The sequence below is a fragment of the Ahaetulla prasina genome, chromosome 1, assembly GCF_028640845.1.
Source record: "Ahaetulla prasina isolate Xishuangbanna chromosome 1, ASM2864084v1, whole genome shotgun sequence".
In the NCBI taxonomy this organism is placed as follows: Eukaryota; Metazoa; Chordata; class Lepidosauria; order Squamata; family Colubridae; genus Ahaetulla; species Ahaetulla prasina.
The window spans coordinates 364,188,196-364,204,184 of NC_080539.1; the positions used below are offsets into that span (position 1 = coordinate 364,188,196).

The 15,989-nt window shown below is 43.7% G+C and overlaps 1 protein-coding gene across 6 annotated transcripts in view; it reads right to left on the reverse strand.

The window, feature by feature from the left end:
- The window catches only part of ADAMTS10 (ADAM metallopeptidase with thrombospondin type 1 motif 10), an 86,621-nt gene that overhangs the window by 8,221 nt on the left and 62,411 nt on the right, over positions 1–15,989 (reverse strand). For 5 of the 6 annotated variants that reach the window (XM_058163417.1, XM_058163421.1, XM_058163419.1 and 2 more), the window contains 6 exons: positions 14,729–14,852; positions 11,262–11,342; positions 9,165–9,328; positions 4,915–5,041; positions 2,757–2,886; positions 375–579 (listed from right to left, as the gene is read on the reverse strand). In XM_058163417.1, the coding sequence (XP_058019400.1) occupies positions 375–579; positions 2,757–2,886; positions 4,915–5,041; positions 9,165–9,328; positions 11,262–11,342; positions 14,729–14,852 (831 nt within the window). Of the gene's footprint in view, positions 1–374; positions 580–2,756; positions 2,887–4,914; positions 5,042–9,164; positions 9,329–11,261; positions 11,343–14,728; positions 14,853–15,989 lie in introns of those variants that run through there. The other variant, XR_009152751.1, reaches the window with a different exon arrangement.

A 15,989-nucleotide genomic window follows, 5' to 3' on the forward strand; every position in this document is an offset into this window, starting at 1 on the left:
AAGACCTGCGGAAGAAGATTACCACGGGGCCCCGAGAAGGAGCTGGCATTGGACCAGACCTGATGACCTCTTGGAGAAGAGGAGGGAGAAACAGGGGGGATATAGATTGTTAGCCATATTTTGTCTCAGATTCAACTTTATACTGCTGCAGTCAAGATGTATCTAGTAAAAGTACTTTTCTTTATTTGCAAATGAAGTCAAGGTGTATTCCTTCCTAGATATAATCAGAGGCAGCCTGACAGACTGACTGACTGACTGACTGAAGGAAGGAAGGAAGGAAGGAAGGAAGAATAAAACTGGAAGGAAGGAAGGAAGGAAGGAAGAATAAAACTGGAAGGTGCCAGACTGAGAAGGCCTGAAGAGAATCTCATTACCTCAGACCAGTCAAGGGTCACCCATTCTGGAGGGCAGGTGTGATTATTACAGGGTTCCAGCACATGAGGCCGTGGCAAGTTGCAAGAGGAATCATCCAGAGTTTTCTCATCTGTGGTGGAGATTTTGCGCTGACAGATCACACTTCGGGTCCGCACTCCCTGATTGCAGCTGCGGCTGCATTCGGACCAGTTCCCGATCACCCAACTAGTTGAGATGGGAAACAGAAAGCAAAATAAGGGCAGGGCTAACATTAATCCTGCCTAAATTTGAAACTCATGGACCCTGTTGCCATTCCACTTTTGATAATGTAATGGAAGACAGCGTGTGATGACCTAATTGACCTGATCAGCCATCTCCCACAGTCTTAAATTGAGCTTTAAACAAAGCTCTTCTAATCTTCATTTAATTTCCATGGCTACCTGAGGTAATGGATTCTGCTCACTGTGAGGGTACACAACACATCCTTGTCTCGAGATTCACTTCATACAGGTAGTCCTCTATTTACGACCACAATTGAGCCCAAAATTTCTGTTGTTAAGCGAGACATTTGCTAAGTGAGTTTTGCTCCATTTTATGATCTTTCTTGCCATGGGGGTTAAGTGAGCCACAGCAGTTGTTAAGTTATTAATAATAATAATAATAATAATAATAATAATAATAATAATAATAATAATAATAATAATAATAATAATAATATTTTAATTTGTATACCGCCCTTCTCCCGAAGGACTCAGGGCGGTGAACAGGCATTAACCCGGCTGTTAAGTGAATCTGGCTTCCCCATCGACTGTGCTCGTCAGAAGGTTGCAAAAGGTGATCACATGACCCCGGGGACATTGCAACTGTCATAAATACATGCCAGTTTCCAAGTACCCGAAATCTGATGACAGGACCACGGGAAAGCTGCAGTTGCTCCATTTTTGCTGGCAGAGTGCTATAGGAGGTCGCTGCAGCCGAAAACAGAGCCTGGGAGGGGTGCCCCTTATTTATTTATTTTATTTATTTATAATTTATTTTATTAGATTTTTATACCGCCCTTCTCCCGAAGGACTCAGGGCGGCGTACAGCCAAAGATAAAACCCACAATATACACAATTAAAACAGAGTTTAAAACGAAGCATATTACAAAGTGGCCGACATCTAAAAAATTTAAAACCCTAAAATTAATAAAAACCCCAATTAAAATTTAATAAAACTTTTAGGCCAGTCCCGCTTGAATAAATAAATGCGTTTTCAGCTCACGGCGAAAAGTCCGAAGATCAGGCACTTGGTGTAAACCAGGGGGAAGTTCGTTCCAAAGCGTAGGAGCTCCAATAGAGAAGGTCCTACCCCTGGGGGCCGCCAGCCGACATTGTTTGGCGGACGGCACCCTGAGAAGTCCCTCTCTGTGAGAGCGTACGGGTCGGTGGGAGGCATAGGGTAACAGCAGGCGGTCCCGTAAGTACCCGGGCCCTAAGCCATGGAGCGCTTTAAAGGTGGTAACCAGAATCTTAAAGCGCACCCGAAAGACCACAGGGAGCCAGTGCAGACTGCGCAGTAGTGGTGTTACATTGGAGCAACGAATGGCTCCCGTTACTACTCACGCAGCTGCATTCTGGACTAGCTGCAGCCTCCGGGTGCACTTCAAGGGCAGCCCCATGTAGAGAGCATTGCAATGACATGAGTGATGTCGAGCTGGCTACACCCACCCTGGCCACACCCACCTGGCCCCCGAGGTCAAACACAACTCTGAGGCGGTCCTCAATGTAATAGAGTTTGACACCCATACTCTAGGTCCATGATGGCGAACCTTTGATGTGTCCGCATGCCGGCCTGCATGCCGGAAGTGGCATGTGAAACCATCCCACGGAAGTGGCATGTGAAACCATCCCACAAGGTATATCCCACGAGGTATGCTCGGCTCTGCAGGCCTTCACGCACATGGAGCGCCGATACCCAGAAGAGTGGTGGTCCATCGCGCATGTGCGAGCCGGCACCCAAACACCCGGATACCGGCATGGAAGCACGCCCATGACAAACAGCTGGCCATCGTGCATGCACGCAACATCAACCCGGAAAGTTGGGTGCTGGCCTGCACATGTGCCGGAACACCACTCTTCCGGGTTCCGCTGCTCCCGTGCGCACGACGGCCAGCTGACCAGTGCGCGTGTGATCACAGGAACGCGGAATAGGAGCCAGCGAGGCCGTGCATTCTTCACGGGATGGTTAGGTTGTTGTTTGGCCCTTCCTTTTTTGTATATGCAAATTCAACATATCTTCTCTTCCCCTTGCTCCTTTGTCCTGTATAGCACCTACCCTTAATCCTCAGTCCCTCTTCATAAGAGCTCTTGCCCATCCCCCTTTAAATGTAGCCCTCCAACGCTTGAAAGAATTAAACTCACGCTGGCGGGCATGGCTCAGTGTTACATGGCCGCTGCCTCTCTGGTAGCTTGGTTTCAGGGTCGCAGAAATGATTCAGCACCGTCGAGCTATCAGCTTGATTCCTGCATACCACGGGTTGAACTTGACTGCCTGTGGGATGATGGGGAAGGCTGAGTGAGGATGCAAAATCTTCAACATTAGAAAATGGTAGGATTTCCCCCCCCCCTTTCTGTCAATATCCAGAACATCTTCTAATCAAATAATAGGCATTTGAAGACCAGAAAGCAGCTTGTCCAATCCCAGAATATTATTTTTAAAGGTCTGCAGAAAATGAGTATTGTATTATAAAGGGGACACAAATACATTCAGTTGGGTAGATCTAAAGTTTCGGAGAAACTAATATTAATTCAAGTTTCTAGATTTCTAGAAGAAACTCCAGACGGCCCCACCTAAGCTATCACAATTCTGTTATTATACCTGTAACAATAAAGTAGAGTTATTAGTTTAAAGTGCTGACAAAAAGAGACTGGAAATGATTGATGGTTTAATTGGTCTTCCTGTCCTTCTCAACATTTCGATTAGATGATCCTTATAGTTCCTCACATATTTGATTCTGTCTTTAAGTACTGGCTGTCTTCCAATGACTCATCAGAATATTCTTAATATAGACACAGAACTTGTAATACATGCTATAATAAACATACCGAAGCACTGAGCACAAAACTGAAAGCAGAACTGGCTAAAATGGAGATAGGAATTATTTAGTGCACAAAGATGGAACTGAGTAATTAAATAAATTCAGAGACAGCATTATGACATCCCAAGAAAAACAAAACAGGTAGACATGAAGATATTTTCCAAGCTAGATGCACCAAGTTTTGGCACATACCAGAGGTGGGTTTAGCAGGTTCTGACCAGTTCTGGAGAACCGGTAGTGGAAATTTTGAGTAGTTCGGAGAACCGGTAGTAAAAATTCTGACTGGCCCCATCCCATCTATTCTCTGCCTCCCAAATCCCAGCTGATCGGAGGAAATGGGGATTTTACAGTATGCTTCCCCTGTCACACCCACCAAGCCAGGCCCACCAAGCCACACCCACAGAACTGGTAGTAACAAATTTTGAAACCCACCACTGGCACATACTATTGAAAAATATGCCCATGTATGTTTAATACATCATACGGTTAATCTAGATTGCATGCCCTTTGGCATTTTGCTTCTGAAGTGTTTTATCATATTATGCAATAACTGGTGGAAATACATGGTGTACATGAATATTTGTGGGGTGGGTCACAGAGAAAGAACATATCACTGATTAGCACTAGCACTTATATACCACTTCATAGTGCTTTATAGCCCTCTCTAAGTCTGCACATTGCCCCCAACAGTCCGGGTCCTCATTTTACTGACCTTGGAAGGATGGAAGGTTGAGTCAACCTTGAGCCAGTCAGGATCGAATTCCTGGCAGTGGGCAGAGTTAGCCTGCAATACTGCATTCTAACCACTGCACCATCTGGCGCTGGAAAAGGCTACATCCCCACGTACCAATTGAACAAAAGCAAATCTTTTTTTAACATTAAATATATAGTATACACTAACAAAAAAGGCATTAAACCAGGGCTGGTTAGGGTAAAGCCCATTGTAGATATGCCAGAAAGAGGTTCAGAGGATCATATGAATGGTAAATTATGCCTTGAAATTCATTCTGAGACTAGTTTGCACACATCACAAAATTGAGGGCATTACAGTACTTTGTGAAGATGTCATTTGACACTAGATTTATGCACACGATGCAGGAAATCCAGATGTTATTGTACAAATTATACAAAGTGTACATGTAATCAAGAAGCTGAATAGTGATGAATGTTGTGTGATACTTAATGCATAGTCTTATTTCTTTAATTGTGGTAGGTTGCTTGCTTGTTTGATGTCAAGGAAAAAAATAGACAAATGATAGTAGTTGCCATCATTAGATTCCATCGTTATACAAAAAGTGGGAACTACTATTTTGTAAAAAAAAATATCTATCCTTAAGATGAAAATATGAGAAGAAGAAAGTTATAGAAACATTTTAAGAAAATCTCTTTTGCAATGTTTAGCTATCGGTAACAACCAATAGTCAATATTCAACTTATTGTTAGTTTTCTGCCTTACTTTAACAGGATCATTAAACTGTTACCTCCAGCACAAATGGCAGAACATTTTGTCCATGAGACATACTGCCATAAATATTGGGCCATGGAATTGCGAACAATGGGTGCATTGAACTTGTATCGGATCCTCTGCAGTTCTTCTCGCACAAGAACCTATAACAATAGACAGGCAACAGTATCACAAAACTGTTGAAAGAAAAAGATCCTATATAACCATTATTGAGTCTGTTATCTGCCCCTCTATAACTGTCTGGTTTGGTTCTGCAACCCAACAAGACAGACACAGACTTTGGAGGATCATTAGACTATTGTTTTTCTTTTCTTCTTCCTATATATGTTTATATGTGTATATACTATATAATCTTTTTGTATGATGTTGTGACAAAATAAATAAATAAATAAATAAATAAACTGCAGCGAAAACAATTGCTATCAACCTGCCTTCCATTGAGGACCTGTATACTGCACGAGTCAAAAGAGGGCTGTGAAAATATTTACAGACCCTTCGCATCCTGGACATGAATTGTTTCAACTTCTACCCTCAGAAAGATGCTATAGGGCACTGCACACCAGAACAACTAGACACAAAAACAGTTTTTCCCCGAATGCCATCACTCTGCTAAACAAATAATTCCCTCAACATTGTCAAACTATTTACTAAGTCTGCATTACTATTAATCTTCTCATCATTCCCATCACCCATCTCCTCCCACTTATGACTGTATGACTGTGACCTTGTTGCTTTTATCCTTACGATTTATATTGATATTGATTGTGTCCTGATTGCTTATTTGTATCCTATGACTATCATTAAGTGTTGTACCTTAGAATTCTTGATGGTCTTTCTTTTATGTACACTGAGAGCATATGCACCAAGACAAATTCCTTGTGTGTCCAATCACACTTGGCTAATAAAGAATACTATTCTATTCTATTCTATTCTATTTATTGCGGGAGGAAATGAGAAATCAGAGGTTTTATTTTTAAATGTTTCTTCTATTTACTGTACATTTGAGGCCTCAACAACTATGCTGCTACATTGCTCTGGTGATCCCATTTAAATAAAGATCTCCTTCTGGGTGTGAAAACATACACATAGCCAAACGCATGAGAATAGAATAGAATAGAATTTTATTGGCCAAGAGCAACTATGAGTTGATATGATTAAATATGGTAGTTATGTGTGTGTATCTAGATGAACACACATTACATTTCTGGTCTGTGAACTGTACTGGCTATTAGTTTGCTGCCAAGTTCAATTCAAGGTGCTGGTGATGATTTATAAAGCCCCACATGGCATGGGGCTGGGATATTTCAGGGACTGACTCACCCCAATCACACCAGTACCATTAGGTCTGGCATAAAGCGCATGTTGCGGGTCCCAACCTTGAAGGAATGCCATCTGAAGGGACCTAGGAAGAGACTTTTCTGCTGCCTCACCTGCTCTTTGAAACATAAGACTCCTGAGGTCAGATTGGCCCTGACCTTATTGACTGTAATGGTACATGGAAACGACCTTGGGGTAGGGGTGAAATCTACTTACCTTCCCTACCGGTTCGGAAGTGCATGTGCCCTCTAGCACGCGTGTCACGTGTATGCACCGACCCCCTGCGCATGCGCAGAGGGTAAAAAACAGGTTACTTCCTGGTTAAAACCAGGAAGTAACAATGACCAGGAAGGTGGGCGGATGCTCGAACTGTCATCACTACCAGTTCTCCAAATCACTGGCCGTCATCGCTACCGGTTCGGCTGAATCGGTCTGAACCAGGAGCATTTCACCCCTGCCTTGGGGACAGGGGGAAGAGTTGATGATTAGGAGTGGTCAGATAAAAGGGGGTATATCCCACAGCTGCAAAATGGGCAGAGAAAGAAGCTCAGAAGGGACACCACCCCCACCCCACCCCCACCCCCAGTTCTCAGGTTGTGAAGGAGATGGTGGGAGATTTGTACTTTCAAACTTGCAAGGTTCATATCAGCCTTCCCAGGCAGAAAACATGACCAGATGAGTTAATGCCAGGGGTGGGATTCAGCTGGTTCGGACCGGTTTGGGCAGAGGTGGGTTCTACTTACCTTTAGTACCGCACACTTGCTTGCTTTTGCGCAGAAGCTTCCTGATGACATCAGGGTCGATGGGCAGAGCCTACCCCCAGTTTTACTACTGGTTCGCAAGAACTGGTCCAAACCAGGGGCAACTGGGTTCTGGTGAACTGGATGCTAATTTTACATCTGATTCACTGAACCAGTAGTTGCAAGGACTGGCTGCTCCCCCCCCCCCACTTAGGAGTCTCCACACGCCCGTTTTAGATGTCAGGTAAGTGCAGAGCCTGTACTGAGGCTCTGGGCGGGCGAAAAACGAGCCTCCTGGAAGTTCTGGAAACAAGCCCGTTTCTGGCCCCTGGCCCCTGGCGGGTCTCCAGAGCCTGGGGGAGGCCATTTTCGCCTTCCTGGAGGCTCAAGGAAAGCCTTCGGAGCTTGAAAATGCCACCCCGCCGTGATGCAGAAGGCTGAGTAGGCCACGCCCACCTGGCAACCGGGCAGAAAACCGGTTGGTAACATTTTTAAATCCCACCCCTGGTTAATGCTACTTTACTGTAAGATTGCATCTATGGAATCTTGCAAGTCTAGTAGTACAAGTCTCCCACCCTCTCATTTACAGCGTGTGGATATTTTTTTTTTGGGTGGGTGGGGGGCTTCTGAGCTTCTTTTTCTGCCCATTATGCAAGTGGTCGGCTGGTGGCGCCCAGGAGTAGGGCCTTCTCTGTTGGAGCCCCGATGCTCTGGAATGAACTTCCCCCTGGCTTACGCCAAGTACCTGATCTTCGGACCTTTCGCCGTGAGCTGAAAACACATCTATTTATCCAAGCGGGACTGGCATAATATTGTTATTAATTTTAAATTGGGTTTTTATTGCCTTAGGGTTTTTAAATTTTTTAAATTTTAATATTGGCCTTTTGCAATTTGCTTAGTTTTAAATTTTGGTTTTAAATTGTATGTATATCAACTTTTTATCTCTGGCTGTACACCGCCCTGAGTCCTTCGGGAGAAGGACGGTATAAAAATTTAATAAGTAAATAAATAAAATAAATAAATAAAAAGTGCAGACAATGCCTTTTCTTATCTGACCATTCCCTGGACAGCAGTAACTCTTCCCCATTCCTCCTAGGGTCATTCCCACATATCATTACATTGGCCTTCTGACAGAGGCTAAAGATCAGGCTCTGCCATTTGGCCTGGGAATCCAATGATGCTGGGTGGCTGTCCTGTTAGGAAAATGAATGGTGCTCTCTCACAGATTGTATTTTTTTTTTTACAATTTTAAAAGTTTTTTATTGTTTTTTTCTATGTCTTAGTGACTTTCGCAGTTATAATTTGGGTTGGTTTCTTTTTGTGTTCATAACTTTGTAAGCTGTCTGAAGTCACAGAAGTAAAGATAGGTGGCTCTATGAATTCAACAAAGGAATGAATAGATTAACCGCTACAGTTGGGAAATATATTGCATACTAATCGTAAGGCAATCTATCTTATCTCCCCAGTGATCTTTATAAAAATTAATCAGCTGCTCTGAAACAAATTTAAGTCACTTGGGTAATTCTAGCCTGTGGAAAAAAAAGGATCATGTTAATGAATAGTTCCTCATCTCTTTCGCAATTTAAATTCATCAAGTGAGGCACTCTTGCTCAACTTGAGTAAAGCTTTCTGTCAAATTACCGTATTTTTCGGTGTATAAGACACACCGGAGTATAAGACGCACCTTAATTTTGAGGGAGGAAAACAAGAAAAAAAGAATTCTGCCTAGCAGAGCCATACCGGTCTACTTGCCTTTTTTTGGAGCACACTCTTCTACCTTCTTTAACAATAGAGGCACCGATCTACTAATTGCCTTTTTTTGGGAGCACATCGGTCTACCTTCTTTAAAAATAGAGGCACCGGTCTACTAATTGCCTTTTTTTTGGGGAGCGCATTGGTCTACCTTCTTTAAAAATAGAGGCATCGGTCTACTAGCCTCCTACAGCACTGATCAGCTGTAGTGCGGCCCTTTGAAGTGCCCCGGCAGATGCAAGACCATTTTCATGAGGACATGCGGCTGTACAACGCACAGAGGCTGACAACCTCCGAAGGGTGGGGGGCGGCAGGTGGGCGGGGCTACATTCGGTGTATAAGATGCACCCAGATTTTCACCCTCTTTTGTGGGGTAAAAAGGTGCGTCTTATACACCGAAAAATACGGTAATATTTTCTTTTCCCATCACTTGTTTTGGCCCAACATTATAACTAACCATAACAATCAGGGTGATGTTAGTTGGGCCCAGGGCCTCGAGAGACTCTGGTTCATCCTGAGAACGCCCATAGTGGAATGTGGTTCCAGCAATGTCAAAACGCCGGGGAGGGTCGATCGAAAGTTTCCCGTTGACAAAATACTCATCATTTTCTCCTCTCAGAGCTGGAAGAAGGAGCCAAAAGAAAATGTTTCAAACTGATGGGCTGTCTGCTAAAACAAAGCAAGGCCGTGGCATGCACTTGAAAGAAAACCGTGAAGCTGGTAATTGTGGAGAACAAAGAACGCTTATTCACAGAGAATATGTGTGTGTCACATTTGCATTGATTCTAGGTGGTTAGAGGACTGATAATAGTATCAAAGAGTTAGACATCCTGCATAGCTCAGCTAGACGTTAGGAAGAGTGTTGGCTTGGAGCAAATGGAATGCTGGAGCATTCATTAGGCAAGGCTTAGAAATAGGGATGGCTAGAGCAGGGATATATAAAACAAATCATCTAATAAACATTTTAGTAATGATCTAACCATTGTCCTATTGGCCTCTAGCCTAGGGGACTCCAACCGTGGCAACTTTAAGCCTGGAGGACTTTAATTTCCAGAATTCCCCAGCCAGCTTTGGTAGCCATATTCATTTGAAGCAAAGCTGGCTGGGGAATTCTGGGAGTTGAAGTCCTCCAGGCTTAAAGTTGCCAAGGGTTGGAGATCCCTGTTATAGATGACTGGTTTTTGGTAACCATATTCATTTGAAGCAAAACTGGCTGGGGAATTCTGGGAGTTGAAGTCCTCCAGGCTTAAAGTTGCCAAGGTTGGAGACCCCTGGGCGAGGCCAATAGGACAATGGTTAGATCATTACTAAAATGTTTATTAGATGATTTGTTTTATATATCCTGCCTTATCACACCTTCCGCTTTAGTGAAAATGTATAAACCTTTCTTAATTCTATTGTTCGAGGTTCCTTGGCATTTTCTAGCCAGGACCCCTTTTCTTGGAGCGCTTCAATAGAAGGAAACAAAACCTACACCTCGTGTCTGGTGTTCTTCATCGGCTTCGGCTCCAGGCTCAGCCCCGAATTGGGGACAACAAAGCCAAGCCTCAGGCAAACCAACCCATATGTAACACGCACCCTCCCACCTTGCAATGTTAGTAATCCGATCGCTAATGCTTAGAGCTTACATTTGGGGAAGCAGATCTCTCCTGAAGCCTAAGGCTTGTGCAAACAAGCAAATTGAAGGGAGGAAGAGCAGCAGCTATGGTTCAGGAACTGGCAGGTTGTACTGTATTCTGTGATAGGACTATGAGATTTAGGCTGCAGGAATATCAATAACTACTAATGGCAGCAAAGAGTTACAGTTTTCTGAACCTCTTTGCTACCATCTAGTGGTTGCCCTAGGTGCAGTGGTGGGATTCAGCCGGTTCGCACCGGTTCAATATAAGAGCTTCCTGTGGTCAGTAAGTCTCATGATGGTGAGGTCAGGTCAGGTGAGGATCACATCAGGTCAGGGTCTTGTGATGGGACAGGTGTGAGATATCGCAAGTGAGACTCTTGTGATGGGTCAGGTGTGGGTCCCTTACACCTCACCTCACTTGTGACCCACGTTTGATCCATCACAGGACCCTGACCTGATGTGACCTCACCATCACAAGACCTACTGACCACATGAAGCCCATATAAACAGAATACCAACACTGACATTCCCTAACTTCCGCTGAAGATGTTACCTAGTCTGGTAATGAAACGTTCAGAAACCAACCCACAAGGTCGGAGAATGAACCTCCACCTTCATTCTCCACCCGAGCTACAGATATTTGCCACTATCGCAAACAACATCAACTTTTTTGAAGAAGAAAAAAAGAGGCCCTACTTTGACCTTTCAGATTGTGTCCTTCTATTTTTTGAATATTTCTTACTTACCGTGAAAGGCTGACAAATTAAACTAATGGGCAAAATAACCTCCAGAGAAGTAAAGTTTTCTCCTTAGCACATTCTGAAGTACAGGAAAGCTGGTAGAGACAGGAAAGAATTGCTGGGGAACATCTTCAGAAAGTCATTTCAAGAACATAAGACCTAAAACATTTCCCAGATAATACAAACTTCTCACCAAGATAACTCAGAGAATGGTTAAGTTCCCGAATATCAATATGGACAGATCCTTTGGGAATCAGTATCACCTCCTCATAGCCTGAAAAACAATGTTAAAAACGGAGTGGGGAATTTATAACCAAGTATTCGCTTATTGGACTTGCATAAAACATGCAAATTTTACACAGGGTAATGTAAAGTTTTTGAATGCAGCTCAGAAGCTGATAATGCCAATGAAATTCTGAGCATGAGGCTACTGATAATCAGCTTTTATTTTCTGCAGAAAGCAAAAGACGACCTTTTTCTTTCCAACCTTAACAGAGCAGGCAGAGAGAAAAACAGGTGCACGCCAACCCCCCCCCCCTTTTCTTCTTCTTATAGTCTACACAGCTTGTGCTGACCGTCACTGCTATAGAACAGTGATGGTGAACCTTTTAGACAAGAGGTCTCCAACCTTGGCAACTTTAAGACTTGTGGACTTCAACTCCCAGAATCCAGAATTCTGGGAGCTGAAGTCCACAAGTCTTAAAGTTGCCAAGGTTGGAGACCCCTGTTTTAGACACTGAGTGCCCAAACGGCATACGCGCATGCCCAAACGGAAAGGTGTGTGCGTGCGCATGAATGCACCCATGCGCCTACATGCGCACATGCGCAGCAGAGACCCAAAGACCAGCTGGCTGGCAGGAGGCGGGGCATCCCAACACTGGCAGCGCGGCAAGCGGTAAGATCTTTTCCTTCATGAGCTTCTGTTTTGCCGTTTGCACGGAAACAGAAGCTCACGAAGGAAACGCCACAGAGATCTGGGGCGACGGCGCACATGCCAGCAGAGAGGACTCTGTGTGCCACCTCTGGCACGCGTGCCATAGGTTCGCCATCACGGCTATAGAAACATCATTTCACATCACGCGAATTTCATGATTTTTCTCAGCGCTCTGATAACAATAGACCTTCGAAAGGAAAAGGAATACATTTTCTGGTCTATAACTCAGAGCGTTTGTTAGGGAATGCTATTCCACGTTAAATTGCTGAGAACACATATTTTAAGTTACAAGCAAGGATATTTGGCAGAATTCACATTTTACTTTTTACAAGAAGTTACTTTGCTAGGCTAAACCTGGCAATTCGCCTAGAAGTTTTATCTATGCAGTTGGCACATTAGGTTACAATAGAGATTCTCTCAACAGCAGTTAACAAAAGCTGAATTAAGTTGCACTCTATGTATGCTCTAAGCCTTTCAGTAATTTTACATAATCTTGCAGATAAGTGTGGCGGGATTGTGACTCTCAGAATATACAGCAATGGTGGTCTGAGGAACTGAAATTAGTTCTCTGTATCTTAGTAACATTGTTTGAGTAACCATGAAGTTTTCTTCAACCTGGTGCCCTACAATTACATTGGGACAGCAGTTTCCAAAATTACCTTTATCTTGGCTTTGTACTTTAAGCACACCTGGAGGGCACCAGGTTGGAAAAAAATCTTTTTTTCTTGTTTTCCTCCCCCCAAATTAAGGTGCGTTTTATACTCAGGTGCATCTTATACTTTGAAAAATACGGTATTTTATTCTAACTGGCCATGATTTACTAAAAACTTTCCATTCTCTAATACTTGTATTTTAAAAACTGGAACCTAGATTTGGCATTTTATGCACATAAACTGTCAACACAATGACTGAGCTATAGACTTTGTTCACACAATATGCTAGGCTAGGCTAGAAAAAGAGATTGATGTCTATAGAGATTCTCAATCATCCAGGCCATGGTTGTTTTAAAGGTGCTTTTCCAAAAGGCAGCTGGATTTCCTTGTTTTTTTCCCCCCCTCAAAAACATTTCACTTGTCATCCAAGAAGCTTCTTCAGTTCTAACTGAATAGTGGGGGATGGAAGAATTTCTATTCTTTGCAGTCATTTGGTCTTTAGCACTCTGAGAGTCGTTGAGGCCACTTGGGAATTTATCTGTACCCTCAGGGCCACCTGAATCAGATTGCAAATGGCTGTGGGACCTTCTTGGGACTGCTGAAAGGATTGTGTGGTAGACAGGAGATAGGTGGCCTCACCCCCTCTGTTGAGAGAGGGCCAGGGGCGGGCACCTAGGGGTTCGGCAGGGTTCGGGCCATGCCCACCCCTCCCTGCCCCTCCCACCCTGCCTCACCCCTCCCAGGAGTCTCCACGTGGCGCTGTTCATCATTCCAGGTAAGTTCAGGGGCCATGCGGAGGGTCTGGGAGGGCAAAAAATCGGCCTACTGGAGGTTCCGGAAGTCCAGAAACGGGCCTGTTTTCGGCCTCCGGAGGGCCTCTGGACCCCAGGGGAAGCAGTTTTCGCCCTCCTGGAGGCTCGAGGAAAGCCTCCGGAACCTGGGGAGGGTGAAAAAGCCCCTCCCCCATCATGGGGCAAGCAGCCGACTAGGTCACGCCCACCATGGCCACGCCCACCCAGCAACGGGGCAGTGAACCCGTTGCTAAAGGATCTGAAGCCAGCCCCCAGAGAGGGCTGTTCAATTTTAACATAGATGGCTTCTTTGACCCCTCTAAAAAGAGGTTTGGTAGTTGTGATTGGGTAGTTGTGATTAAATGTACCGTGGGAATCCAACCATAGCATTAATACATTGTGTTAATCTGGCCATAATACTAAACTGTAATGTGATTTAATTTTGGGGGCACAACAAGCGATATGAATATAGGAAGTGTTTTCTTAAATCCTAGTTTAGGATACCATATAAACTCAGAAGGGGACAGAAGAAACTGACCAAAACAACTTTTCCTTCCCCATTTCCAAATGAGAGTCTTATAAACGTGGTTAAGATTCGTCAAAATGAAAATAGAATCTAAACCGTAATTTAAATGTGTACATCTACATTATATAGTGAGTATACACACGAGTAATTCGGACATTAGTTTAGCCAGCCAAGCTTTGTCTTTCTCTAGGTTATCAGAGGAACAGACCAAAATATTTTTAAATGCAGAGTGTCTATGTTTATGTTGTTGCTCATTTGACTACTTCTGCGTTATCATTGCAATCATCCTCAAAGACATATTTTAAAAGTTGCAAAACACCACTTGCTTGTGACAAAGGGCATGTGACGTTCCAGATACTGGCCATTTGTTGACAAGCAAAACATCCCGATTGAAACTCAGTGGGTGTTCATTATTCAATAACAATTTTTTTTTCTCAAAATAGAAGTATCTCTGTGTGAAATGATGCCAACTCTGCTTGTACAGCTGTCTCATTGTTAAACCTACTGAGTCAGAAACAGGGGTGAAATCCAGCAGGTTCTGACAGGTTCTGGAGAACCGATAGCGGAAATTTTGAGTAGTTCACAGAACTGGCAAATACCACCTCTGGCTGGCCTCAGAATGGGGTGGGAACGGAGATTTTGCAGTATTGTTCTCCTGCCATGCCCACCAAGCCACGCCACACCCACCAAGCCACATCCACAGAACCGGTAATAAAAAAATTTGGATTTCATCACTAATCAGAAAGTCAACCTCACCTCCATCAGGCAGTGAATTGTTGAAGATCCCTTCGATGGTTTCACAGGTGGTCCCATCTCCTCCACAAACCCGGCATTTGTCCTCCTTAGTGTCTGAACCTAAGACGCGGTCACAGCCCACATGCTTATGAGAAATAAATGGAAAATGTTGGTAGATCTGGTGCTATCACTTTAATAGCTTGCCTGTTAGTTCCTCTAAAAACCTAAAATGCACCTCAGTCAGATTTTTTTTTTAAAAAAACCTCTTATTTCCCACAGTGGCCATACAGAAGCCTAATCTAACCCTTCTTTGTTGTTCAATGCTAAAAACTGGTGGCCTCTGGTGGCTCAACAGATTAATGCAGTCTGTTATTAACAGCAGCTTGCTTGCAATTACTATAGGTTCAAGTCCCATCAGGCCCAAGGTTGACTCAGCCTTCCATCCTTTATAAGGTAGGTAAAATGAGGACCCAGATTGTTGGGGGGAATAAGTTGACTTTGTATATAATATACAAATGGATGAAGACTATTGCTTGACATAGTGTAAGCCGCCCTGAGTCATTGGAGAAGGGCGGGATATAAATGCAAATAAAAAACAACAACTGCCTCTTAAAAAGAAGTTTTGTGAATTGTGTCAAAGCGCCATCAGGGCACGTTCAAAAGTTCACAGGCATGGGATAAAGGCATCTGGCTTTCCTGTGGCTGCTTCTCTACGAATACTACCATCAAGAATCTTGGTGTTTTTAAGATAACCAATAGTTAATGATAGATCTATCTTTCATCAATTTGTCTCATTATCGCAATCGCAATTGCACTTATATACCACTTCACAGTGCTTTATAGGCCTCTCTAAGCAGTTTACAATCAGCCTATTGCCCCCAAAATCTGGGTCCTCATTTTACGCACCTCGGAAGGATGGAAGGCTGAGTCAACCTTGAGCCAGCGAGATTTGAACTGCTGAACTGCCAGCTAGCAGTCAGATGAAGTAGCCTGCAGTACTGCACTCTAACCACTACGCCACCTCGGCTCTCAACCAGTGGTGGGATTCAGCCAGTTCGCACCACTTCGGGAGAACCGGTTGTTAACTTTCTGAGCAATTTGGCAAACTGATTGTTGGAAGAAATCATTAGGGCAGAGAACTGGTTGTTAAATTATTTGAATCCCACCACTGCTCTCAACTATCTTTTATAGCCACCTGAACAAACACCATGAATATATCTTGTGCCAGTGAATTCCATTGGTTATTTCTCTAGTGGAGAAGATATTAATGCACCTAATTTTA